This window comes from Musca vetustissima, unplaced genomic scaffold (genome assembly GCF_032173495.1).
Source record: "Musca vetustissima isolate MV318-11 ecotype Yass unplaced genomic scaffold, APGP_CSIRO_Mvet_v1 utg17252, whole genome shotgun sequence".
NCBI lineage: Eukaryota > Metazoa > Arthropoda > Insecta > Diptera > Muscidae > Musca > Musca vetustissima.
Window position 1 is genome coordinate 92,089 of NW_026876597.1, and position 27,367 is coordinate 119,455.

The 27,367-nt window shown below is 35.5% G+C and overlaps 2 protein-coding genes across 2 annotated transcripts in view; one reads left to right on the plus strand and one right to left on the minus strand.

The window, feature by feature from the left end:
• Positions 1 to 8,725, minus strand: part of LOC133321141 (neuroglian-like) — a 90,353-nt gene extending 81,628 nt beyond the window's left edge. Inside the window, exon 1 of the mRNA XM_061530233.1 lies at positions 8,650 to 8,725. Coding sequence (XP_061386217.1) covers positions 8,650 to 8,725 — 76 coding nt within the window. The remainder of the gene's footprint in view (positions 1 to 8,649) is intronic.
• Positions 8,726 to 10,188: 1,463 nt separating this feature from the next.
• Positions 10,189 to 14,940, plus strand: LOC133321142 (protein PIP82). The gene is made up of 3 exons (XM_061530234.1): positions 10,189 to 10,237; positions 10,373 to 14,812; positions 14,882 to 14,940. Exons 1-3 carry the CDS (start codon positions 10,189 to 10,191, stop codon positions 14,938 to 14,940), a joined length of 4,548 nt encoding a protein of 1,515 aa, XP_061386218.1.
• The last annotated feature ends 12,427 nt before the right edge of the window (positions 14,941 to 27,367 follow it).

Sequence of the window (27,367 nt, forward strand, 5' to 3'; positions counted from 1 at the left end):
TGAGAGCGATAACAGCCATGTTAGAACAAATTGAGAAGGAGTCTGCCAAAGTGGGTCTGCTGGCAGTAAACGGCGAGAAGACCAAGCTGATGGTATCAATGCGCAAAACGTCCAGTAGACTCGGACCAACAGTGGAACTTGAGAACTACAGCTTCGAGGTAGTTAAAGATTTCATATATACCTTGGTACCGCCATAAACAAAACGAATGACATCTGTTTTGAAATTCGGAGAAGAATAGTGATGGCCAACCGATGCTACTATGATCTGAGCAAACAACTCAAAAGCAAGGCCACCTCCCCGCCAGACCAAACTCACACTCTACAAGACGCTGATACTACCCGTGCTGTTATATGGATTTGAAGCATGTGCTGTTATATGGATTTGAAGCTCTTGGAGTGTCTTTGAGAGAAAAATTCTCCGAAAGATCTATGGGCCGATCTTCGTCGTTGACGGTGAATATGTCGAATGAAATATTTTTTTCCACAGCCTATATAAAGCGTGAATATTTAAAAATATATTTTTGCAGAGCCTATACAAGGCGTGGATTTTTAAAATTAATTTTTTCCAGAGCCTATATAAGGCGTGGATTTTTAAATTTAATTTTTTCCAGAGCCTATATAAGGCGTGGATTTTTAAAATTAATTTTTTCCAGAGCCTATATAAGGCGTGGATTTTTAAAATTAATTTTTTCCAGAGCCTATATAAGGCGTGGATTTTTAAAATTAATTTTTTCCAGAGCCTATATAAGGCGTGGATTTTTAAAAGTTAATTTTTTCCAGAGCCTATATAAGGCGTGGATTTTTAAAATTTATTTTTTCCAGAGCCTATATAAGGCGTGAATTTGATGAAAATAAATCTAATTGATTTGGATGTCATTAATTCTCTCTTCATACGAAAATAATTGAAGAGGATTTAATCCAAACACGTGCCAGGACGTGCTGCTACGTTAGATGAACGCAAGGCAGGGGTAAAAAAAGGGCACACTAATGGCATTAAATATCTTAAAGGATTAAATCATCATTTTGGTAGAAGAAATGAAAAAAAAAACATATTCCGACAGATTAAAGGATTTCAGGAATAAAGTTCCAGGGCTGAGAACTTTAGGTTCAAGTTCTGCATGATTGTCGTCAAGCAAAAAAGTTTTGTTTTTTTTCTTTGTTTGACAACTGAATGTAATTAAATTATAAGACTTAAAAAGAGCAAAGAGCAAGAAGAAGGAAGTTTATGTTACAATAGGTTGGCTGTGCCATGTTCGATGGCAACAAAAGGCAAACAACAAATCATTTACTGTCTTCTACAACAAAGTTAGGTTTAAGAATATTTCCGGCTATCTCTCTCCTATCTCCTTTATCCTCTGCTCTCTGAACTGAACCATTGAACTTGAAAGGATAAACTTCAAAATGTTGTCGTGTTGTAAATGTTTAATTTTCTATAAACCATCTACAGAGATACAACAGTTTGCAGAAGTTGTTAGTAGTTGGATAAGACAAATGCCAAAAACAACAACAATTTTCATGTGTGGATTTCTTTCAAAAGTCAAACATGTACTTTGTGGCAAATAACAATTTATTTGAGAAAACTACAAACAGAGTGTGGGACAAAATGGCTAGGGAGGGGTCTTGGATAAATTTTAATTATTAAAACCGACTAAATAAACCACACACACACATGTACATATGTGTGTTTATATGTATGTGCAGTGTTATTGTTCAACACAATGTGTTTGAGAAAAAACAAAATACAAAATTCATGTCAATTAAATGAAAGTTGTTTCAAATCAATTATGCATTTGAATTTTTTATTCAATTTTCTTAGTGTGTTGCACAAAAACAATGAAAGACTAAAATTGGATTTTTTAAAAATATTTTTTTCCCAAACCTACTAAGACGTGGATTTTTAAAACTATTAAAGAAAATATTAAAAAAAATTCACACCTTACATAGGTTCGAGAAAAACATATTTTTAAAAAATCCACGCCTTATATAGATGGGTAAAAAATATTTAAAAAGCCAGTAAGGAAAGTAGTAAAGTCGGACTGGGCCGACTATATGATACCCTTCACTACTTTGGGTATATTCTACATATGTATCCTAACAGACGTCGCCTTTTCGAAGGAATGCAAATTTCATAACGTTGTGTCAATCGGCTTAGCTATGGATATTTAGTGCACCATTTACATAAAATCGGACGAAATTATACTATGGGAGCTATATCTAAATCTGAACCGATTTTCACGATACTTAGCACACATCATTCTGGACCTAATTTAGTACCATATGCCAAATTTCGTGCAAATCCAAAGATATTTTGGGGCTTTGATGCACCATTTACATAAAATCGGTCGAAACTATATGCGGGAGCTATATCTAAATCTGAACCGATTTTCACGAAACTTAACACATGTCATTCAAGACTCAATTCAGTACACTATGCCAAATTTCGTGCAAATCAAAAGTTATACAGGGACTTCGGGTCACCATTTACATAAAATCGGTAGAAACTATATATGGGAGCTATATTTAAATCTCAACCGATTTTCCCGAAACTTAGCACACATCATTCTGGACTTAATTCAGTACTCTATGCCAAATTTCGTGCAAATCGAAGGATATATAGCGATATTGGTGCCATATTTACCTTAAATCGGACGAAAATAATTAAAAGACCTACATCTAAATCTGACCCGATTTTCTTAAATTTCAATAGGGTTCGTCCTTGGGCCAAAGAAGTGACTTGTACCAAATTTCATTGAAATCGGATCATAAATACGACCTGTTCTTTTTTTTACAATTTAACATCTACAGACGGACAGACGGACTGACATGCATAAATCGTCTCAGAAAGTGAGTGTTTGTAACAGGCAAAAGAAAACGAGATAGACACATGGTTCCTTTTGAGAATACGCATATATTCTCAAAAGGAACCTTGTGTATATCTCGTTTTCATTTGCCTGTTATAAACATATGCACAAAGACATAATACCCTGTACTCACAGTGTGGTGAAGGGTATAAAAAACCACGCCTTATATAGGTGGTTGGAAAAAATATTTTAAAAAAATCCCCACCTTATATAGGTGGACAAAGACAAATATTTAAAAAAAAAATATTTCTCTTATAAACAGATCTCAGACCACAAATTATTCCTATGATAAAATTTATTTCCACTCTCCTTTCCACATCTTCTCCCCAATTCAATTTATTTTCAAAATCCCCAAGAAAACTTCATACTCCCACACACACATACATGTACGTCCAACTCCAATAGACATGATGACCATTAAACTAATTTCCTAAAGTGCATCATAACAATTTAAATAATTTTTACAACAAACAATAAAGATGAACTAAAAATAACAACAACCACTACAACGTGTTGGACACAAGTTCAAATGTGTGGAGGCAAAGTAGAAGTAGAGGAGAAACTGGACAGCCAGAGTCTGGTCAATTTTATTAAACTCTAAAACGGCATGGCATTTGCTCAAGGCTAGAAAATATGACTACAGCATACAGATTGAGACCAGTCATTGGCGGAGGTGGGAAGTTTGAATTGCAAATAAAAAAAATAAAATTTGTTTCGGTAGTACAAAAAGAAAAAAATGCTGTTGCATTTTTGGGGCCGGGAGCCCAGGGCTTCCCTCTGGTTACGTCGCTGCCCACCTATATAAGGGGTGCATTTTTAAAAATGTTTTTTTTTCACAAACCTATCAAGGCGTGGATGTTTAAAAATATTTTTTTTTCTTGAACCTATATTAAATATTAATATATAGTCGGACGGGGCCGACCATATGATATCCTACACAACTTCCACGAAAATCTATCTTCCTGTGGTTCTATATTCAGAGCTTGGGCAATAAAAAAAGAATCTGATGGAAACATTCAAAGCGATCAGCGCTATATTTCCACCCTCTAGTGTGGCAATGGGTTACTAAATAATATCTCAGTACGTAATGTTTAAGTGGAACTCCCACATCTGAGTACATACGGGTCTAGGTCCTTCAGGGCCAAATATATACGCCATAAAATACAATTTTTTTTAATTTTTCACACAAAAGTCAGGGTCCATTTGACCCGCTAAATATTGACCAATCCTTTAGACCAATTTGGACCAATCGGACCAAAGAATAGGACCGATCCCCTTCTCCATGAAAAATTTCGCGATGTTCGGGCCATAATTGCTGCCTCTGGAGCGACCAGAAAAAAGGACAAAAATTAAGTATTAGGTCCATTTCATCCCCTAAATATTCATCGATTTTTACCAAAAACAATAGGGGCCTTCATTGTCCAGAACCCATCCTACATGCAAAATTTCGTGAAGATTGGTCCATAAATGTGGCCTGTATCGTGTTTACAAATTATAATGGACAGACGGACGGACACACATGTCTAGATCGACTCAGCTAGTCGAGATATGACGATCGGTATACTTAAAGGTGGGTCTAGGACCAATATTTCGCGGCGTTACAAACTCTTGGGGCTGCACAAAGCTATAATACCCTGACAACATTGGTTGTGTAGGGTATAAATATCATTCCACACACTTCCTCCAATCCAATATCCCATTCTTCTTCTTTCATTTAAAAATATATATATATATATATATATATATCCCATAATCCCCTTATAACCAAAAATCTCCAGCCACCATTGAAAAAACACACAAATTTCGCAACATTGTATTTGACAGATTGCCTTCGAAGCGGAAGAAAAAATAACAAACAACAAAAAATCACATACAATAACAAATCAATTTGTATGGCCTGTATGGTTGGGCTGTCCCGCCGATACCATTACTGAAAAAACAAATCTAGAGACTTCCCTTCAACAACAAAATACAAAAATAAAAAAATAGAATTTGAAATTGAAATTGAACACACATTACAACAAAATGGGAACATCTTCGGATGTTTCTTGGCCACTCTCTCTGCTAGCTGAACAATCAAACAAAAATTCTTGAAAATCCCAGATGTGTCAATAGAATGGGATCAGCCAAAAAAAAAAACAGAAAAACGAAATGTTTAGCTACAAATGAAATAAATAAACAAAAGGAGCACTTCTCTCCTTCCCTTTCCCCTAGGCCCCAATTAAAATAAAAAATAAGGCAGGCAAGTCCGCCAGACAAATATCGAAATTCTTTTTTTCAATTTTTTTTTTATTTTGGGACAGATGCATCCATCCATCCGTTCGATCATCCGTCCATTCATCAGTGGTTGTTAGTAGTGGGTTGTGTTCTCTTTTTTTTTTTTGGGATTTTATAGTTGTTGTTGTTTTGCATACTAGCTCTGCTGGCTTGTGCAATAATATGATGCTTGTGTAAATTGGATTTCATAGCCAGACACAGCTCCAACATTTGGGTATGGGGTACACAACTATACACACTATCCCCTTCTTTTCGCTTTTCCCTTTCCCCCTTTTTATAATTTCCTTTTCTTTGCGAAGAGTGGGTGGCATATTTTTTTTTAAATGCTGCGTCTGCTGCTGGTCATGATTTCATACATGACGATCTCTAAAGTCGTCATAACCATAATCGTTTGTACTTATGTTGAACATCAGTATTATAGCTATGGCATCGTCATTAGCCAGCCATAATTTTGTTCAACACCATACGTCTTAGTTCTAGTAGTTCTACTGGGAAGTTTTGAATAATTAATAAAAAAAATAAACATTAAAATATAATACTTAAGGACATATATTCTACGATTTATATTAATGTAATGGATGATATCGTAATATTTTTTTCTACCAAATATCGTAAATATAAAGTGCACCGATTTTATGAAAGCAAAAGTCCAAATAATTTAAAATTAAAAAATAAAATATTTTTTAAAAAAAAATATTTTTTTCGGAAATATATTTTTGAATTATTTTCAATATATAATATTTTTGGAATATTGCAGATATTTTTTTTCTTTTTTGGAGTATCGTAAAAAACAAATTCTACATTCATGAAATAAAATTTCAATTTTTTCCCCCTCCCAACATCAAACATGTTTTGTTCTTGTTACAACATTGGAAAAAACTACAAAAACAACAAGGGGAAACATTTTAGTTTTTTTTCGTTCTCCATTTTTAGAAAAAAAGCAATTTCATTATCAACAAAGCGAAAATAGCCGAAAGGATATTGTTTTGTATGCAGTAATCTAAACGAGGGACCGGATGATGTGAAAAAATATAAAAAATTGGTTTTTGTGCATTCTTTTTGGCTGAAGGCTATGTTTGACTAGGATGAGGTGATTGCATGCGGACAATGTCTGAGGATGTTGCTGCAGTTGAGTGGACAAAAAGGAAAACAACAATGGATGTAATAAAAATTTTAAAGAAAAAAGGAATATGAGAATGTTAAAAATTTAAAGTTGAAAGGAATATGAAAATAAAAAGTATACAAAAACTCTAATAAGAATTTTGAAAAAAGTATTGACTAGAGTCAATAGTATTGACTAGAGTCAATAGTATTGACTAGAGTCAATGGTATTGACTAGTGTCAATAGTATTGACTAGTGTCAATAGTATTGACTAAATTCAATAGTATTGACTAAAGTCAATAGTATTGACTAAAGTCAATAGTATTGACTAAAGTCAATAGTATTGACTAAAGTCAATAGTATTGACTAAAGTCAATAGTATTGACTAAAGTCAATAGTATTGACTAAAGTCAATAGTATTGACTAAAGTCAATAGTATTGACTAAAGTCAATAGTATTGACTAAAGTCAATAGTATTGACTAAAGTCAATAGTATTGTGTAAAGTCAATAGTATTGACAAAAGTCAATAGTATTGACAAAAGTCAATAGTATTGACTAAAGTCAATAGTATTGACTAGAGTCAATAGTATTGACTAGAGTCAATAGTATTGACTAGAGTCAATAGTATTGACTAGAGTCAATAGTATTGACTAGAGTCAATAGTATTGACTAGAGTCAATAGTATTGACTAGAGTCAATAGTATTGACTAGAGTCAATAGTTATTGACTAGAGTCAATAGTTATTGACTAGAGTCAATAGTATTGACTAGAGTCAATAGTTTTGACTAGAGTCAATAGTATTGACTAGAGTCAATAGTATTGACTAGAGTCAATAGTATTGACTAGAGTCAATAGTATTGACTAGAGTCAATAGTATTGACTAGAGTCAATAGTTATTGACTAGAGTCAATAGTTATTGACTAGAGTCAATAGTTATTGACTAGAGTCAATAGTTATTGACTAGAGTCAATAGTTATTGACTAGAGTCAATAGTTATTGACTAGAGTCAATAGTTATTGACTAGAGTCAATAGTTATTGACTAGAGTCAATAGTTATTGACTAGAGTCAATAGTTATTGACTAGTCAATAGTCAATAGTTATTGACTAGAGTCAATAGTTATTGACTAGAGTCAATAGTTATTGACTAGAGTCAATAGTTATTGACTAGAGTCAATAGTTATTGACTAGAGTCAATAGTTATTGACTAGAGTCAATAGTTATTGACTAGAGTCAATAGTATTGACTAGAGTCAATAGTTATTGACTAGAGTCAATTGTATTGACTAGATAGTATTGACTAGAATAATAGCATTGACTAGAGTCAATAGTTATTAACGGGAGTCAATAGTATTGACTAGAGTCAATAGTATTGACTAGAGTCAATAGTATTGACTAGAGTCAATAGTATTGACTAGAGTCAATAGTATTGACTAGAGTCAATAGTATTGACTAGAGTCAATAGTATTGACTAGAGTCAATAGTATTGACTAGAGTCAATAGTATTGACTAGAGTCAATAGTATTGACTAGAGTCAATAGTATTGACTAGAGTCAATAGTATTGACTAGAGTCAATAGTATTGACTAGAGTCAATAGTATTGACTAGAGTCAATAGTATTGACTAGAGTCAATAGTATTGACTAGAATCAATAGTATTGACTAGAGTCAATAGTATTGACTAGAGTCAATAGTATTGACTGGAGTCTAGAGTCAATAGTTATTGACTAGAGTCAATATTATTGACTAGAGTCAATATTATTGACTAGAGTCAATATTATTGACTAGAGTCAATATTATTGACTAGAGTCAATATTATTGACTAGAGGCAATATTATTGCCTGGAGTCAATTTTATTGACAAGAGTCAATATGAGTGACTAGAGTCAATATGAGTGACTAGAAAGTATTGACTAGAGTCAATAGTATTGCCTGGAGTCAATATTATTGACTAGAGTCAATAGTATTAACTAGAGTCAATAGTATTAACTTGAGTCAATAGTATTGACTTCAGTCAATAGTATTGACAAAAGTCAATAGTATTGACAAAAGTCAATAGTATTGACTAAAGTCAATAGTATTGACAAAAGTCAATAGTATTGACTAAAGTATTGACAAAAGTCAATAGTATTGACTAAAGTCAATAGTATTGACAAAAGTCAATAGTATTGACTAAAGTCAATAGTATTGACTAGAGTCAATAGTAATGTATGGAGTCAATAGTATTGACTTGGGTCAATAGTATTGACTAGAGTCCATTTTATTGACTAGAGTCAATAGTATTGACTAGAATCAATATTATTAACTAGGGTCAATATTATTGATTAGGCTCAATTGACTGAAGTCAATGGGTTTGGCTTGAGTCAAATATTTAAAATATTTTAATAAAATAAAATTTTGTTAACAAACTTACCCAATGCTGTGGCATAGCCGAAAGCGGCTACCGTCAATACAACGACGGCCAGCGTACTAGACGACTGCCGTCTCATTTTGGTTTTTGTTGGTCTGTCTGGTTGCTATTAAATCTAGTGGTGATTTAGGATGGATGGATTGTTTTGGAATGGGAAGGGAACTGTGTAACCTCCAGGCCCAGTTCCGTTCTCTTATAGGTTTTGACAAAAAACCCTTAACTTCGAGGTAAGGGGTGTGTTGATTATTGTTTTTTTGGAACGTCGTTTTTTGATTTATTTTTAAACTATTTTCACTGTTTAATTTTAAAAAAATTATATCCAAAACTGCAAGAGAAAGGGAAAAAACACATTCAGCTAGATTTTTTTATCTGCAAAGAGAAAAGGAGAGAGAGAAAGGAAAAAAATTAATATGAGAAAAATTATGTTTTGTTTTTACAACTAAATGATAATTAGTTTTATGATACAGTTTTTATATAGTATGTACGTCAGAGTCAAGGGAGGTTGGTAGACATTTAGTAATTGAAATTTTTTAGCCTTTAACCTCCCGCATCCCCCCTACATGAAGCTAAAGGTAATTTTATACAAAGTAACCACAAAACGCTAAGCCACTGACTGTTGTCTGTCAATCTTTCTACAAACACGAGGATGAGACAGATTTTATTGTAAATGGAGCAGGGGCGTCTGGGTAGGAGGGGGTCATAAACATATCTGAGTAAGAGGGTATAATAGTAGATCATTGATTTATATAGGGTACCCAGTTGTCATTTTGAACTGTTCTGATCGCTTGATCAGAATACCCAAGGGTGCTTCTTTTTCTGTGACAATGCAGCTGAGCCTGAGGGCATCAATTTCAATATCAATTTTACCCACGCCCATGACCATTGTTGTTTATTTATATGATTTTTTTTTCTAAACTAGGTTTTCGAGAAATCAAATCGCTGACCTCCTCCACCCCTCTCTAAGTACCCATCCACTCCCCCACATCAGGCCAGCTCACATGTTTATGTGAAAATAAAAAAAAAATCGGAAAAACGTTTTCGCTATTTTGCAATGAAATGAAAACGAATGTGAAGGCAAAAATAGAGAACAAAGAGAAGAAAAACAAAAGAAAAAAATCGGAAAAAACAAATAGGGAAACATACTAATTGAATTAGCCATCCGACATAGTAAAGATGAAGAAGAAGAGCAGAAAAAAACAAGAACGCAATGGAAAAAAATTGCGAAAAAGGTGAATCGAAGTCAAAAAGGCTTAGAGATTCACTTAAAATGTTCTCAGATACGTTACCGAACGGTAGTGGTTATGGTGGTGGCAGCAATTCCTCAATCAGTATAATTTTGGCATTAATTATAATTTTGAATATTTTAATGATAATGCGTAAGATTATACAAATACAAGCGGTGTAAAGAGAGAAAAAAATAAAAATTAAAAAAATTAAAAATTAAAAAATAAAATAAAAAAGTATCAAAGCCAACCGAACGCATCGATTGCTGAAAAAGAAAATCTCAAGGAGTAGCGGATTAATTTTCATTGTTTGGAGAACATGGATTTTCGAAATCTGTGCTCCAAGTTCGATGTGGATGCAATACGAGGTAAGTGTTTCGGATTTTTTTCACTGAAATCCAATTTTAATTAATTTACCCTGATGCGTGCCATGGAAGCCTTTGAAGTGTTGTTGTTGCTGATGTTTTTGATTTAACCTCTGATTTCTTGTATGCAAATTTCAGCGAAATTTCCACCCCTGCCCGATGTAATGACCCAGATTAAATTACCAAAGTCAATGTCAAAATTAAAGTCACGCAAAATATTCCGCATGTCCCGTGAAGATGTTAGCCGCTCTTCGTCGAAGCGGCGTTCCGCCAGTATTGATGACATCGCTGCCAGCGGTAAACTGCAGCAGCAAAATCCCTTGGGCCCACCATTTACTATACCAGTACCGCCCACACCTTCCGATTTTGTAAATCACACACCGGAGAGGATCTCAACCATATCTTCGTTGGTAGACAAGAAGGGTGGTGGTGTTGGTGGTAGAGGTCGCAGTTTGGGCCGTGGGGCCACAATGAAAAAACACCACTACCAGGATCAGGATGAGGAGAGTTTTTATCGCAGTGCCGGGGGCATAGATGATTATTGTCCCTCGCCCGAAAATGTGCCGCAGCGTCACATGAGTCCACCCTCGCTGAGGATGAGAAACGATAGATCTCAGGCGGCTCTTTCACCCAGCCGTCGCACCATTTCCGAATCCAATGTCAAAATGTCTTTCAAGGAAAAATGCCAAAAAGGCTATCGCGATGTTTCCGATTTCCGGCTGAAACATGTCTTCGCCAAGAAAACTGTGGTACGTCAGGACACAATACAGGTTACGGAATATGTTCGACGTTTTGAGGAAGAACGCCGCATAGAGGAAAGTGAAGAGGAGCGGGAGGCTCGAGAGCTGGAGGAAAATTATAAATTTAATTTCAAAACATCGCGTCGCAAATCGGATGAGTCATTTGGGGTAAGTACCCCCAGAGAGTCTCCTCGCACTAGGCTACAAGCCACAAATCCCAAAAAGACACTAAGTGAGCAAAGTGGGGATGAGAGTGGTATGGAACAGACGCCACCGGCTAGAAGGCCGGGGATTGCGGCCACACGATTTGCTCGGGTGCGCAAGGATCCTTTGCGCATGTCCTTGGATGAGGATGATGGTATTAAATCTCCTCCCAGCAGGCAAAAATCTCAAGAGGAGGAGGAAGATTTAGACGAAGAAGAAGATGAGGAAAAGAGTGACATCGAATTGGATGAAGTAGAGGTGGATAAGCCACCCATACCTCTGCACCCCATTGAGAGTGCCCTCTATAATAAAATCAACAAACAAAAAGAGGAGGAAGAGGCTGCCAGAGCTAGGCAGCGGGAGAAAATGCAAAAGTCGCGCAGCATTAAGAAGCGTTTGGGTACCTTTAAAAGTGTCAGTCAAGAGGGTTCGCTGGCCAGCAACTCTCCAATGAAAAAACGCCGAGCTCCCCTAAGTCCCCAGGAATCCGAAGAGAAACCCAAATCTCCCAAGGCCTCCCAAGGCATCAAGCAAAATTTCAAGCGACTGCAGAAATCTATAAAATTACCCAATATGAGCCTTAGCACCACCTCCCTTTCGCGCGGAGCTGAATCAGACGTTGAGACCGGGGAGAACACCGAGTCTGGAAAGCCGGCAAAAGCTTCCAAAACTCAACAATTTGCCGAACGTTTAAAACGTTTCCGATCCGTCGATAATGTGGACAAGCAAACGGATAATGAGGCGGAAGGAGAGGCAGCCGGAAAATCTCCCGGATCTCCTTTACAAAAAATCACTCATAAGTTGCAGGATTGGAAGAAAAGTTTCAAGCGAAAACCCACGGAGCCGAACAGTGATGAGGATATGCCCAGCTCAGCGGCATCACCTCAGAAACGAGAGAGGCCTGTGGGTACCCTGATCAAGCGATTGCAACACATACGCAATCGTAAACAGGCCAGTACCGATGATCCCGACGACGATGAAGAAGGTGGTCATAGCTATCGCGAGAGTTTTAAATCTCGTGCAAAATTGCAGTGGGAAAAGGGTATGGCAGCGGCCCAGCATATGCCTCAGCTGACCATGGAGAAGTTGAAGGAGTCCAAGAAATTATTCCGCAAGAAGCAAGGCAAGGATAAGGACAAGAAGCCAAAGGACAAAGATTCCGCAACGAAGGCGAATGAAAGTGGTGAATCCGATTTGGAGGAAAGTGAGGCAGAGGAAACGACGAAAATGAAGTTGAAAAAGAAGGGCAAGGGGAAACCAGACAAATCTCCTACTACTGCCCGACACTATTACAGCTCCGATGACGAGGATGAGGAAGACGAAGAGCAGGACAAGGCAAAAGAAACTACCAAGGTTACCCTGGAACCCTATCAACAAAATGTAATGGTACCTCTGTCCCGGGCAGCATGGACTGCCAAACCCATACTCACAGATTCGGGAGATGATCTCGATGAGGACGATGATATATTGCCAAGGGTTTTGATACACCAGGATAATACTGAAGGCTTTGAGTCCACCCTGATAATTGCAGTCAAATGTCCCATTTCTAGATCTCCCACAAGGACACCACCCTATATCACGGAATTACCACCAGATTATGAAGATTCTGCCAAGGAGGAGGGTTCTCTCTCACCCGTGGATTCTCCCAAAGTGTCCTCCCCCGAAACTAGGGCGGATAGTTGGGTACCTTATAAAGAAAAAGTTGCCAATTTATCGGACTTTCAAACACCACCACATTCAGTACGGGGAGAAGGGGGAGGAGAACGACGCCATTCCAAGGACTCCATATTATCCTCGGGCGGTTCAAGAAGTCATCATTCACGTAAACATTCCATTGATTCTAGTTCGGAAGATTCATGGATGAAAGATGTCCCACGGGATACCTCAAATGCCATAGGCCTGAATAGTGTCTATGAATCGGAGGAGCCATGGAAAATTCAGACCGGACCAAAAATGGATGCTGAAAAGCTCTACAAGACGAAAAGTATTGATATTTTCGAGAAGCATAAACAGCAGGGTATGGAGCTGCATATTTTTGAAGATTTTGATGATGAGCTAAAAAATACCCCAGTGGTGAAGATAGGTAAGGAAGGGGAGGGGAAGGATGATGAAAAGAAGAAATCCCGCCAACAAAGTTGGGAGGAGGAGGAAAGTGGTGAGGAGATGGATCAACCTGATGATGATAACTCTTCGAGGATAACTAAGATTCTGAAGCAGCCAGAAATCAACCCGGAAGATGAAGAGGAAGGAATCAAAAAGAAAAACCAAGAAAATCTGGAAAAAGAAGAAAAATTGGAAAAATCCAAGTTTGCCAATAGCCCTGAAAGCCTTAATGGACAATTGGAGAGAAATGTTACCCCTATGACAGATAGTGGGGCCGAGGAGGACAATGAGGATAGCAGTGAGGAGGATGAAAAGAACAAAGTGGATGATGATGAGGAGGAGGGGGAGAATGAGGAAGATGAGGAGGAGGACGAAGAAGAGGAAGATGATAGGCCACCATCTCACAAGCCCTCACCACCACCCACAGAAGTCAAGGCCCCTGGAACACCAGCCAAAGAAGTACCAACCCCAGAAACACCACCACCCCCAGTGCCCCAAAGACAGCCCTCAATACGCCTTAGCGGAACCAGCAATATACCCAAACAACCTCCACCACCCTTACCAGAAAAAGCGGAAGAACGTGAAATAACACCACCACCCTTACCCCAGAGCAAGCCTCCCTTGCCACCCAATAGACCACAGCAGGTAGTGGTGCCACCGAAAATACCCGAAAGAACACCCTCCATGAATAGAGTGAGCCGGCCATTGGTAAAGACAGCTTCCCTACGCCTCGCCTACAGTGAACAAGTCAATCCCGAGGATGTCGGTAAGGTAAATAAATTAATATCGAAATTTGAGCCGCAACGGAGGCCACGTCTAATTCCACGCAGAGTCTATTCATCACAGGAATCCTCTTCGCAAGACTATTCAGATGATGAAGAGAACGAGGAGGAGAATGACGGGGAAACCGAAAATGAGCTGGAAAAGCCACGTAGCCGTAATCTGTCCCTGGATAGGACACCGACAAATAAACCGAAATTACAAAAATCATTTTCCATTGAGACCCAAAATGAGGCGGAATTAAAAATGATGGCCAGCAAAACGTTAAGAAGGGCTCCGGAACCACCAGCCTTAACAATGGCAACTAAGGACCCACAGAACAACAACAATTTTGATGTCATGGAAAAACTACAAAATTTACAAATCAACGAAGCTAAATTAGTAAACAATAACAACCAGAACAACAACAATCCCCTACGAGGACCACCACCACCCTTACCCATTATCATAACAACAACAGCAGCATCGAAATCCTCACTACAGGACGACTCCCCACCACCACTCACAAAAACCATCACTTCGAATCGTCATAATTCCCTTAGTCAATACGACAGTAATTCAAATTGTAGTCAACCGAATTCCGAATATGGTTCACCCATGGCCTATCCCTCCAGCCTAATGGGTTCCTCCGCCGAAGTTACACCCACTTCGAATCGCAAAGATGCGGAATTGTTAAATACCCATTATCGTTCGACGAGACGCAGCATGGCCCGTGATGATGAACATTTCTATTCATTTGACAGTGATGAGGGTAAGTAAGGGGGGGAATTATTGAATATTTTTTTTAAAATAAATAAATAATTTTATTTTTTAATTACAGAAAATAGCTACTATTCTATAAGTTCAACGGGTAGTAATCGCTATGTGGTTGAATTGTAAATGGTGCAGAGAGTAGAGAGAAAAATTGGCACAGCTGTCAAATTATTTAAAACCATAATAATTAATGCAGGAAGCAATATTATATTTTAAATATTTATTTATCATAGAAAATAATTGTTATAATTTAAAATAATTTTTAGTTATAAGAAAAAAGTAAATCGAAGAAAAAACCAAATTTCGAAATTAAATTGTGACTTAAAAAATATTAAGAGCGGGTTTTTTTTATTTATTTATTATTATTGTCTTGGAAAAACATAAAAAAGGTTCACATGAATGACATTTGAAAACATTGCGCCTAAAAGTATGCATCACACATATAAAATATTTACAATACCTACGCTTTTAAAGCTCAGATCCAAAAAATGTATATCCGTAGATCTTTTTTATATTATTTAATTTAAATACAAAAAGAAAAACATATAAAAAAAGGTTCAATTGCATAACATTTGCAAACATAGCGCCTAAAAGTATGCATCACACTTTATAATATATTTATAAAGCCGATAACAAAATTGGAAGGACGAAGAGAGTGTTGAAGAAATGGATCAACCCGATGATGATAATTCTTCGAGGATAACTAAGATTCTGAAGCAGTCAGAAGTCTCCTCGGAAGAAGAAGAGAAAGAAGTCAAAAATAAAAGGCAAGGAAAGAGAAAGAGAACGAAAGCCTTAATGGACAATCGGAGAGAAATGTTACCCCTATGACAGATATGAGGCCGAGGAGGACAATGAGGATAGCAGTGAGGATGATGAAAAGAACGAAGCTGAAGATGTCTTCTCATTAGGCGCCAACTTCATTTATTTCGAGTGTCAAACATCAAAAACTTTTTTACACATCTTTCAATTGGAATATTAAAAACCATAATTGACTGTTGTTGTTGCCTATAAGGTGCCTTCCTTATACTGGGCGCCATTTTTAAATGTTGGGCGCCTATATCTAAAATGCGGATTTTTGATAAAAAAAAAACAGTATAAACTGGCAGAGGTCTTTTTATTTATTAAAGTACTAAAATCCACAAAATTAATTTCCATATAAAAAGTTTTATTTGAATAACAATTGAAAACATAGCGCCTAAAAGTATGCATCAAACTTTACAAAATACCTACGAAATATTTAGGAAACCCACAATTTAAATACTCAAATATCTAAACTTAATTTCCCCTTTCTATTTTATAAGGGGTACCAGACAAATTACATAAAAAGAGAATCATTTTGTATGAAAGAAAGAATTCCTCTCCTGTGTTCTCATTGGGCGCCAACTTTATTTATTTCACGTGTGAAAAAAAGAAACTTATTTTAAACCTTTAATTAAACCTCTTTCAATATAAATATTTGAAATGAACAAATGGGTTGATGATGAGGCGGAAGAGAAGCTGGACGAAGAAGAAAATAATATCCCACAAGTCCTCACTACCACCCACAAAAGTCAAGGTCCCTGAAACACCATCCCACCCAGCCAAAGAAGTCACAACCCTAGAACATCACCTTCATCATTATCAATTATTCTATTTGAAATTAAGGAATTCCTCCCACTTTTTTCATTGGGCGCCAAATTCTTTTCACGTGTCAAAAAAACTTTTTTAAACATAAAATTAAACCTCTTTCCATTGGAATATTATAAAAGTCATCTTGGCTATTGTCGTTGCCTATAAGGAAGCTGCCTTATATTGGGCGCCAATTTCAAATTTCAACTGTTGGCGCCTAAATCAAAAATGTGTATTTTTACTAGAAAATTAGAAAGTGTAAAAGTAGATGTTCCACTGCTCCTTGTATATTGTGAATAAAATAATGTCTTAAATGTTAATGCAACATGTTGGTCGCCAATTTCAAATCTCGTAAATTTTGTCAAAAGGATAAAAAAATCTCCACAATTCAAACTCTCGTTTTCAATTGAAGTCTCGCATAACTAATTTCGTAATTGATTATATAGCTACAAAGTGAGTGCCCTGTGTTGGGCGCCAATTTCCATTTAAAGATATTTATAAGAGAGATAAATATCTTCAAAGATGTTGATGATGAGCTTAAAAATACTCCTGTGTTGAAGTTAGGTAAGTGATTGGAGGGAGAATATGAAGATGTGTCTGAGGAGAATAAGAAATCTCGACAACAAAGTTGGGAGAATGAAGAGAGTTATGAAGAGATGGATCAAACTGATGATGTTCCAGGATAACTAAGACTCTGAAGCAGCCAGAAGTCTCCCCCCAAGAAGAAGAACGTCTGCAAAAAGAAGTAGCCAAGAAGTCTCCCCTTGGGCGCCAAGTTTAAATCTCATATTTCAAATGTGGAGATAACAAAAATCCACATTTCCACAACTCCTTTTTTAATTTCGTACTTGTTTCTACCTATAAAGCGAGTGTCCTTTGTTTGCAGATATTTAAAAGAGAGGTACATATCTTCGAAAATTTTAATGACGATCAACCCGATGATGATAATTCTTCAAAGAAAACTAAGATTCTGAGGCAGCCAGGAAAAAGGAAGAACACCAGGAGAACACTAAAGAAGAGGATGTGAAAAAATCCAAGTTTGCCAAATAGCCCTGAAAACCTTAATGGTCAATCGGAGAGAAGTGCCACACTTCTGACGGATAGTGGGACCGAGGAAAACAGTGATGATAGCAGTGAAAAGGATGGAAAGTATAAATGGGATGATGGTGATGAAGCGGAAGAGGAGCAGAACGAAGTATAGGAAGATGATAGGCCGGCCACCATCGAAGATATGTACCTCTCGCCTATGTCAAATTTAATATATTTCCAAAAAAACAAAAATGATAAAAAATCTTCACATTTGAAACTCGGTTTTTAATTGAAGACTTGCATATCTAATTCCGTAATTGTTTATAGCTACACAGTGAAAGACCTGTGTTGGGCGCCAATTTTGTCAATAGCTCTAAAAACCTTAATTGCCAATTGGAGAAAAATGCCACACCTCCGACATATAGTGGGACCTAGGAAGAAAATGATGATAGCAGTGAAGAGGATGAAAAGAACATAGGCATGATTGTGATGAGGCGGAAGAGGAGCAGGACGAAGAAGAGGAAGATGATAGGCCGGCTACCATCGATGATATGTACCTCTCGCCAATTTCAAATCTCATATATTTCCAAAAACGAAAAAGATAACTGATCTCCACATTTCAAACTCAATTTTTAATTGAAGACTTGCATACCTAATTCCGTAATTGTTTATAGCTACAAAGTGAGTGACCTGTGTTGGGCGCCAATTTTAATTTACAGATATTTAAAAGAGAAGTACAACAACATGTTGGGCGCCAATTTCAAATCTCATATATAAAAAAATGCTAACAAATTTCCACATTTCAAAATCTGGTTTTAATAGAAGACTTCCATACCTAATTTCGTAATTGTTTACTGCTACAAAGTGAGTGTCCTGTGTTGGGCGCCAATTTCAAATCTCATATATTTCAAAAAAAATCTCTATCTTTCAAACTCGGTTTTTAATTTAAGACTTGCATACCTAATTCCTCTAATTGTTTATAGCTACACAGTGAGAGACCTGTGTTGGGCGCCAATTTCAATGTACATATATTTCCTCAAGTCTCAATATTAAAAATTATGATAACAAATCTCTACATTTGAATCTCTATTTTTAATTAACGACTTCCATACCTAGTTTCGTTCTTGTTTCTATCTTTAAAGAGAGTATCCTCTGATGGGCGCCAATTTCAGTGATTTTTGGAGTTCCATGTTGGGCGCCAGATTTTGTTTATGTTGGGCGCCACTTAAGCAACACTATTTCTTCATTCTTCCGTGGCCAAGAAAAAAATTAGTCAAAAATCCAAACAATACTTGAATATGTAATGAATGAATTTATTTTGAATGTTTCATCAAAGACTTCCATACCTAATTTCGTACTTGTTTATATCTATAAAGTGAGTATCCTGTGTTGGGCGCCAATTTCAATATTAATATCTTGCAAATACGCCTCCTTTAAAGCAAAACAATTACAAATTCCCCATTTCTTTCAGATAAGAAATATTTACAATAATTTTCTATTTTTAACGTATTTAAACCAAAGACCAATATAACCTTATTTATAGCTGTAAGGTCTGTATCCCATGTTGGGCGCCAATTTTAACAAATCGATTTCCGTTAGATATTAATATCATAGAATTATAATGTTGAGCGCCAACTTATTATATTGAGGTATTGGCTATTTTAAAGACAATAAATACTAGTTTAACTTTGTTTAGAGCTATAAAGTCGGTGTTCCAAGTTGGGCGCCAATTTTAACAATTTCTATTTGGTATTTTCAAAAAATAAAAAAGAGCTTTATATCTTACGTATATCTCCTCTCGTCCGTAAATTTCCCAACTTTTTTAAAATGTCATTTCCAATTAAAAAAATGTCAATTATTTTGATTCATTGACTAAATAAATGCGGGTAGGTACCCCTATTAATTATTTAAAGCCACTTCATACTAAACGATAATTATAAATATTTAAGTCGCTGAATTCTGTGTATTGTTCTGGGGATATTTCTATTGTTCTGATGACGATTATGACGATGTTTGACAATAATAAAAATAATATTGCTGAATGTGATGATGATCCAAGCCGTCCTGAAGAAACAAATTGAATATGACTCGTGCCATCACTACATGATGATGATGATGACGAATGGATGACGGCATGTTACTACCCTCCAAAGAGGGTTGAAAAAACTGTATCCTGTGCTCACGCGTGAGTGTATACAACAACAACGTAACAAATATCTGCAAAGGACAACAGAAACATAAACAAATACTACAATACTGTCATGCTTGAAATGACTCACTGTGAGCTGCTGCTGTTACTACTTGGTAACCGATTACTCAAGTTGTGAGTCATGAAAATAAATTGATGTTGTTTTTATTTTTTGTTGAAATATTTTTCCTACTGGATTACTGGCTTCAGTTGCGGCGCCTTTGCATATTTTAATTCTTTTATTCATGATTATTATCCACATTTATTTGCATGTCCTTTGCATGAAAAAAGAGAGATAATCACTCAACCATACATTACGACCAGCCAGCCACCCACCCAAGCATGTCACAAATTTTTTGTTTTAAATTCTACTTTGGCAAATACAGAAATCCTATTTTTCACTCTCAATCTCTCCAAACGAACGAACAACAACAACTGCTCGCCTTCATCTGCCATGTTGCCAAATTTCGTTGGCCTCTATTGGAATTAACACGTCGTTTGTGGTTTTCATGGGCGGTAAGGAAAATGAAAACAAAATTTTTGATTGAAATGTGGTTTCATCTCAACAATATTGGATCAATAAGTGGAAATTAATTTCAGGATTAATTTGTGGGAAATTGAGAACAAGGGAATACATTGGACTTAAGAAACTTGTCTACAAGTTGGCATTCCAAACAGGACTAGGAATTTAAATATACTTATTGAAATTCCATGTTGGGCGCCAATTTTCATTTTAGGTTGGGCGCCAATTAAGCAAAACTACTACATTCTTCCTTGGTCAAGAAATAAATAAAAAAATCAAACAATACTTGAATAGATAATGCATGAATTTATGAATCATAAACAAAAAATAATTTTTTAATCTTTTTTAATCTTTCACCATTGGGCGCCAATTTTAATTTTATCTTAAAAAAGTAACTAAAAGGTAGACAGATCAAAAAAAAATCGCTACAATTTTGTCTTGGAACAAATGTTAGTAAAGTAAAATATAAAATTCAATAATTTGAAGTGATTTATTAAGTTTCCTGGTTGGGCGCCAATTAGACATTAAGGTCTATGAGCTTTGCAGGGCGCCGAAATTCAAAGTTCACGAGATCAATAAATGAATTTCCGATAGTATTTGAAAAAAAAAATTAAATTTCAAAGTTAATTTTGGAGTTCCATGTTGGGCGCCAGTTTTCATTTTAAGTTGGGCGCCACATAAGCTATATTACTTCTTTCTTTTTTAGTCAAAAAAGAAATATATTAAAAATAGTAATAAATCCGAACAATAGGTTTTAGGTGAATAGGTTATGCATGAATTGATGAATCATAAAAGAGAATTTTTGAATGTTTCACCATTGGGCGCCAATTTTCATTTTGGCTCAAAAAATATATTCAAAAAGGCAGACAGATCAAAAAATATCGGTACAATTTTGTCTTGGAACAATTTTTGGTAAACTAAAATGCAAACCCCATTAATTTGAAGTCATTTAAAAAGTTTCCTGGTTGGGCGCCAATTAGGCATTAAATTCTATTCTAGCTTTGCGTTCATTTGGGAGCCAAATTCAAAATTCCACGAAGTCAAGATATGAAATGCAGATAGAATTAAAATTCTAAGTGTTTTTGGAGTCCCATGTTCGACGCCAGTTTTCATTTTAAGTTGGGCGCCACTTAGCCAAGAAAGGAAAAAATTAAATAGATAAACAAGAATCGCTAGAAGTTTTTTTTAACAAATTTTAGTAAAATAAAATAGGGAACCCCCAAATTTGAAGTGAGTTGAATAAGTTTGCAGGCTAAGCTTTGCCTTCATATTGGGCCCCAAATTCAAATTCCACAAGGACTAGCAATAATTTTCTCATAGCATTAAACAACTCTTTAGAATTCTAAGTGTTTTCATTTTAAGTTGGGCGCCACTTAAACAACACTACTTCTTTCTTCACGTTGGGCGCCAAGTTGTAAATTATTTAAGAATATCTCAAAAAACAAAAAAAAAAAATAAAAATAAAAGGGTTCACAAAATCGAATTAACAACTTATCCTGAATACTTCGTAAAATTTTCACAATAAATGTTGAAGAAATAGCTCTGAAGTTCTCACGTTGGGCGCCACTAGAAACAGAAGTGATTAGGAGTCTTGTTGGGCGCCAATTTAAATTTTATTTGTGAATATCTCACCTTGGGCGCCACTTGAGAGACTAGATTTTCCGTTTGATGTAAATATTGTAGATCATAGTTCATAGGGAAAAATAATAAAAATATATATCGTGCAATTTTTTGTCATAATTTATGTTGGGCGCCAATTTGTTTTTTATTTAAGAACGACTGCAAAAAAACTAAATGAGTTTAAAAAATCGAATTAAGAAGTTATTAGAAATACCAAATAAAAATTAATGGTTGCAAAACGTGCTTGAAGTTTTCACGTTGGGCGCCACTTGAGAGAGTAGTTTTTCATGCATCATCGAATTAGGAGGAAATACAGAAAAAAATACATGTTGGTCGCCAGGATTTTGAGGCAGTGGCGTTTTTGAGAATATGAAAGGAGTTTTGAAATTAAATTTTAATGTCAAATAAAGGCACAGACCTAAGCTCTAAAATTTCGAATTCAAATCACACATTAATAATAGATGAAATAACCCAGCTGCCAAAGGCCCGTAAGGGAATTAAATGATGTTACCTCTCTCTCTCTGCCTCTCACCTCCACAGTTTTGCCTGGAATTTTTCCACATAACAAACTATTTAACCTCCTTCAGTTTATTCTGCAAATCATCGAATAACATATTTTTCCAATTCTTGGGTGGCAGCCTAGCCTAGGCTTGGGAGCAGCAGATGAAAACTGTGCAAAAACCACAGAACAGAAACCAACAGTGTCAGCAGCAGGCAGCCCAATAACATTACAATGGCTTCATTCGCGTTGCAGTTGTTGTTGTTGCTGTCGGAGCGGCCAATAACTTTGACGTGATTACAACAACAACAAAGGCAAAGAATGCATTACGATGCGTACGCACACAATGGGAACATTTAACTGGGAAATCAACCAACCAGCCAACCAACCAGTTGGTTTGGTGGAACAGATTGGAAATGACAAACAACTGCAATTTTTGCGTGACATGACAACTGTTTGTTTGGATGTTCGGAGAACAAAGAAGGGATTTTGGTTTACCGAACCGAACAATAAAGAAATGTTTATAAACAAATTTTGTTTTTGTGAGGCACGTGCATGGAAAATCAAGAGTGTGCTATAGGATCAGAACTCAAAAGGATTCCAAAGGATATTGGATATTTTTTTTAGTTAATAGGTAGGTGTAGGTGTCCTCTTTAACACCAAACGTGTTTTAATCACCTTTGCTTGAATTAGTTTTAGTTACTAAATGCCTAGTTAATTTTAATAAATATAATTGGTCCTTCGATCCTCCAACAAACACCGGGCGGAAACGGATATGACACCATTTGCCGATATGCCTTAAATTTATGTTAATTTTTTAATTAATTTCCAAGAGGAAGCAAATGTTTCAATTCCACACCTTTCAACCCCGAATATTACCATACGCAGGACTCGTTGGCAAGAGTAAGTAACGATATTCCAGACAGATAGGCACAGGCACCACTAAGGGTGTTGGTTGGTTACCATATCAACCACATTTTCGTTACACCAACAAAAAAGTAGACCATGATTAAGTGATTGATTAAAGGCATTTAGAAATAAAAATTACAAAAACAAACGAAACACAAGGGTGTTTAGCGCAACTGGCAAAAATTCACCCAAAAATAAAATATTGAAAATGAAAAGAGAAAAAAAAAAACGCCAGCTGACACCTTGGCAGTGCTGAAATTTTTGCCTAAGGGTGGTTTATTCGGCCACACACCACACATGCCGTTACCACCAATGCACAAGCAACACTCCTTAATTGTAATAAAACTGTGTGTCCTCTGCCAGCCACTAGGAAATATCCTGCTGTTTATTTAGTTTAGATTTCATGCCACATAAGCAACAGCAACAACATATCGATGTCGTTGTCTTTAGTGCACTTTTTGAAGTGCTCTAAATTTCATAGAGGGTATTGGTCCGGCCATATGTTATGGTTGGCCATAATTTTTAATTGTTAATTTATGTTAATGGAATTTTATGGCATAACTGCATTTTGCTAGGAGTGGACAAATGGGGGAAAGGAAGATAATTTTGATAACCATGGATTGGAACTAATTTTTGTCATGAGCCCATGACACATTCCTCTATGTGCAATGACAAGTTTTTTCAGACTTCCTAAAAAAATACGAATAAAATCTTTCGTAAATCCAAAATAATTTTTTGAAACTTTTCGGAAACATGACCAAAGAAAAATCCTCAGAAAATAAAATGGAAAATTTATTGGAAAAATTTTAAATTTTTTCTCTTCTAGTGATATGTCTGTTGTTTAAGAATTCGGTTAAAAACTTCACTATACTGAAAATGAGGTGTATATCATATCGTGCTAATTTCCTTCATCTAGCTGTCATAAGCCTATCCTCTTACATCTATAAAGCTGATATCAGATTACAGCCCAACCATCCCTCTCTTGTACATCGGCAATCAATTATCTTCAAAATAGCCATATTCGGATCATAATTGTGACCTCTACACTTATAACTCTCGACACTTACTCTCGATTTAGTTCTTTTTAATACTGGTACAGGACCAATATTTCGTGCCATTACAAACCCTAGAGGACACACAAACTTATATTAGTTTTGTTTCTGAAAAAACTAATTACATCATGCCTTACTTCGTGGTGACTTGGATGTTTTCAGTCTCATAAAGTTTATCCAGCCTTATCGTGGCGCCCAACGTTGATGTTAACTATTCCAAACTTTTGAAAAAAAAATTCAAAAAAAATTGTATTCCACGTTTAAAGTTGTTTCAAGTATCATTGCGTTAATTTATTGAAGTTGGTGTGCTTTTTTTTATATTTGGAATATTTGGCGCCCAACGTAGAGCAATAGTTAAAGCCAAGACAAATAATAATTGGCAACTAGTTGCCAGCTTCTGATTAGTTGACCTCAAAACATATGCAATTAGAAAAATAAATTCTGTGATATTTTTCAGCTTCGGCAATACCACGAAATTTATTTTTGTGATAATTGAAACACCTTTTTTGAAATCCGCATAGACTGCCGAATGCCACTGCAAATTATAGTTTTTATTTTACCAACATTCAACACATTGTTCATAACATTTAGGAACTATTTCCTAGATATTATGAACACATTGAATATCAAATCCCAAAACAAAAAAAATTCAAAACATTTTTGAACTTTTTCCTAAACATTATGAACATTTTATGCAGCATTTCCAAAAGCAAAACAATTTTATTATGAAAACCGATATTTTTTGAAATACGGACAGACTGCAGAATGCCTCTGCAAATTATAGTTTTTATTTTACCAACATTCAACAGGAAATAGTTCCTAAATGTTATGAACAATGACATTTAGGAACTATTTCCTAGATATTATGAACACATTGAATATAAAATCCGAAAACTAGAAAAAATATTTACATTACAACAAAACTATTGTAAATATTCGAATTTGAACATTAAAAATAATATTTGTTTCAATCGCTAAATCTATTTTAGGAAATATTTTCCTAGAAACTATGAACAAATTACAGTTACAATTACAGAACCACAAATGTGTAGTATCATTGAAACACGAGTTTCCATATCCCAATAATATATTTTTAATGTAAATTCAAGTAAAAGTTTATTTTTCACATTGTTCATAATATTTATGAACTATTTTCTACATATTATGAACACTTTGAATGTCAAATCCCAATAATAGAAAAAATATTGTAAATATTAGAATCTGAGCATTTTTAAAGAAATAATATTTTTTTCAATCGTTAAATACATATTAGGAATTATTTTCCTAGAAACTATGAATAAATAACAAAAATAACTTGGGCGAAATAACAAACAAATAGTATGACGACTAAAAACCGATTTTCCATATCCAAAATATTCCAAAAGAAAAACATATTGAAACCAGTGAGCGGAGAAGTATAGTCAGACGGGGCCGACAATATGAAACCCTACACAATTTCCACGAAAATACAACTTTCTGTGGTTCTATATTCTGAGCTTGGGCAATATTTCGCGATATTAGCACCCCCTTGACCGCCTAGAGGCAACAATTATTACTAATATTCAGTACAGCACTTCTAATTACTTGTCCAGATTCCCTTCTCCGTGGGTTGTCTTGTGATGGACTCGAAAAAACACACAAAAAATTAAGTATTCGGTCCACTTCATCCCAATCAATGATCTTCATTGAAAATTATAGGCATTGTCCTTGACCATATCTGAATCCTCATGGAAAATTTCAAAGCAATCAGGGCTATATTTTTGCACTCTAGTGTGGTTTATGGGTTACTAAATAATATGGACCCGCTAAATATTGGCCGATATTTATCAAACAGGTAAGCTATTTCGCGGCGTTACAAACTATTGGGCCTGCACAAACCTATAATACCCTGACAACATAGTAGTGTAGGGTATAATTATTGTAAATTGAAGTTATTGAAATTGATATTTTATGGATTTTTTTTATATTTTATGATTTTTTTCCTAGAAACTATGAACACTTTAAAATACGAAAATCACAAAAATTCAAATATTTACCTTAGAATAGAATAAATATTATTATTTGAAATTTCACCACTTAAATTTTTTGAAATTTTGGCTTTCAATTTTTTATTTTACAAGCACAAAACAGCCACTATTCATAAAATGTATGAATTATTTCATAAAAACAATGAATATTTTGTAAATCAATCACAAAAACCATATAAATTTACTTCATCAAGATATTATTTTATTTGTATTTCTTTATTTCGGTAAATGAAAAAAACACCGAACTTAAAAACGAAAAACGTAGGAGATCAACAGACTGACACGGAACGAAAAAATAAAATGCTTCCGCTCTTCACGACACCGCACACAGACTGCCGACAGAGAGAGAGTAGACAGTAGAATTGTGCCGGCCAAAAAAACTATGTCAACTCCGAAACGAATGACGAGGGTCAGGTCAAATAAATAGCTAAGCAGTAGCTAGTGTGTGTGTGTGCTGTGTGGAAAATAAATATGAGGAAAACGCCCTTAAATTAGAAAAACACACACACAAGCATACCCTCAAACACACACGTACCATAGCACACATAATTTTCTATTAGCGAAAGCCACCATAATCAAGAACATCGACATCGTCATCATCATCTCGCCCTCCAATGCAATGGAAAGTGTAATAAAAATTTTTTTTTAAATACCGGCATTTCGAGTATGGAATGGCATTACTACTTGCTGCTGTCATCACTCTCGGGAGTTGAGAGCTCAGGGACTAGCCTATAGGCACAAAAGAAGGGCATTTTGTATATTTTTCTAATTTTCAAGTAGTCATCAAAACGAACTTGTTTACTTCTGCCATTTGGAAGAACACGCTTTAAGACAATAAACAATAATATTTTTGACTTCGATGACGACTAATGAGAACGAATGGATGGGTGCATGCATAGCTTGTTATGGTGGCAATGATGCGAATCGAACAAAAAAATTACTCATATGAGTTCTGAGATGAGGGTTCTCACATGATGGAAGAATCTGTAAAACTACTAAGGCCAAGTTAGTCAATGGGTGAATGATTCACATGCTGACGACGGCGATGTGGATGATGGCTGAGACAAATAATCTTTAATTTGTAATTGTTTTAAT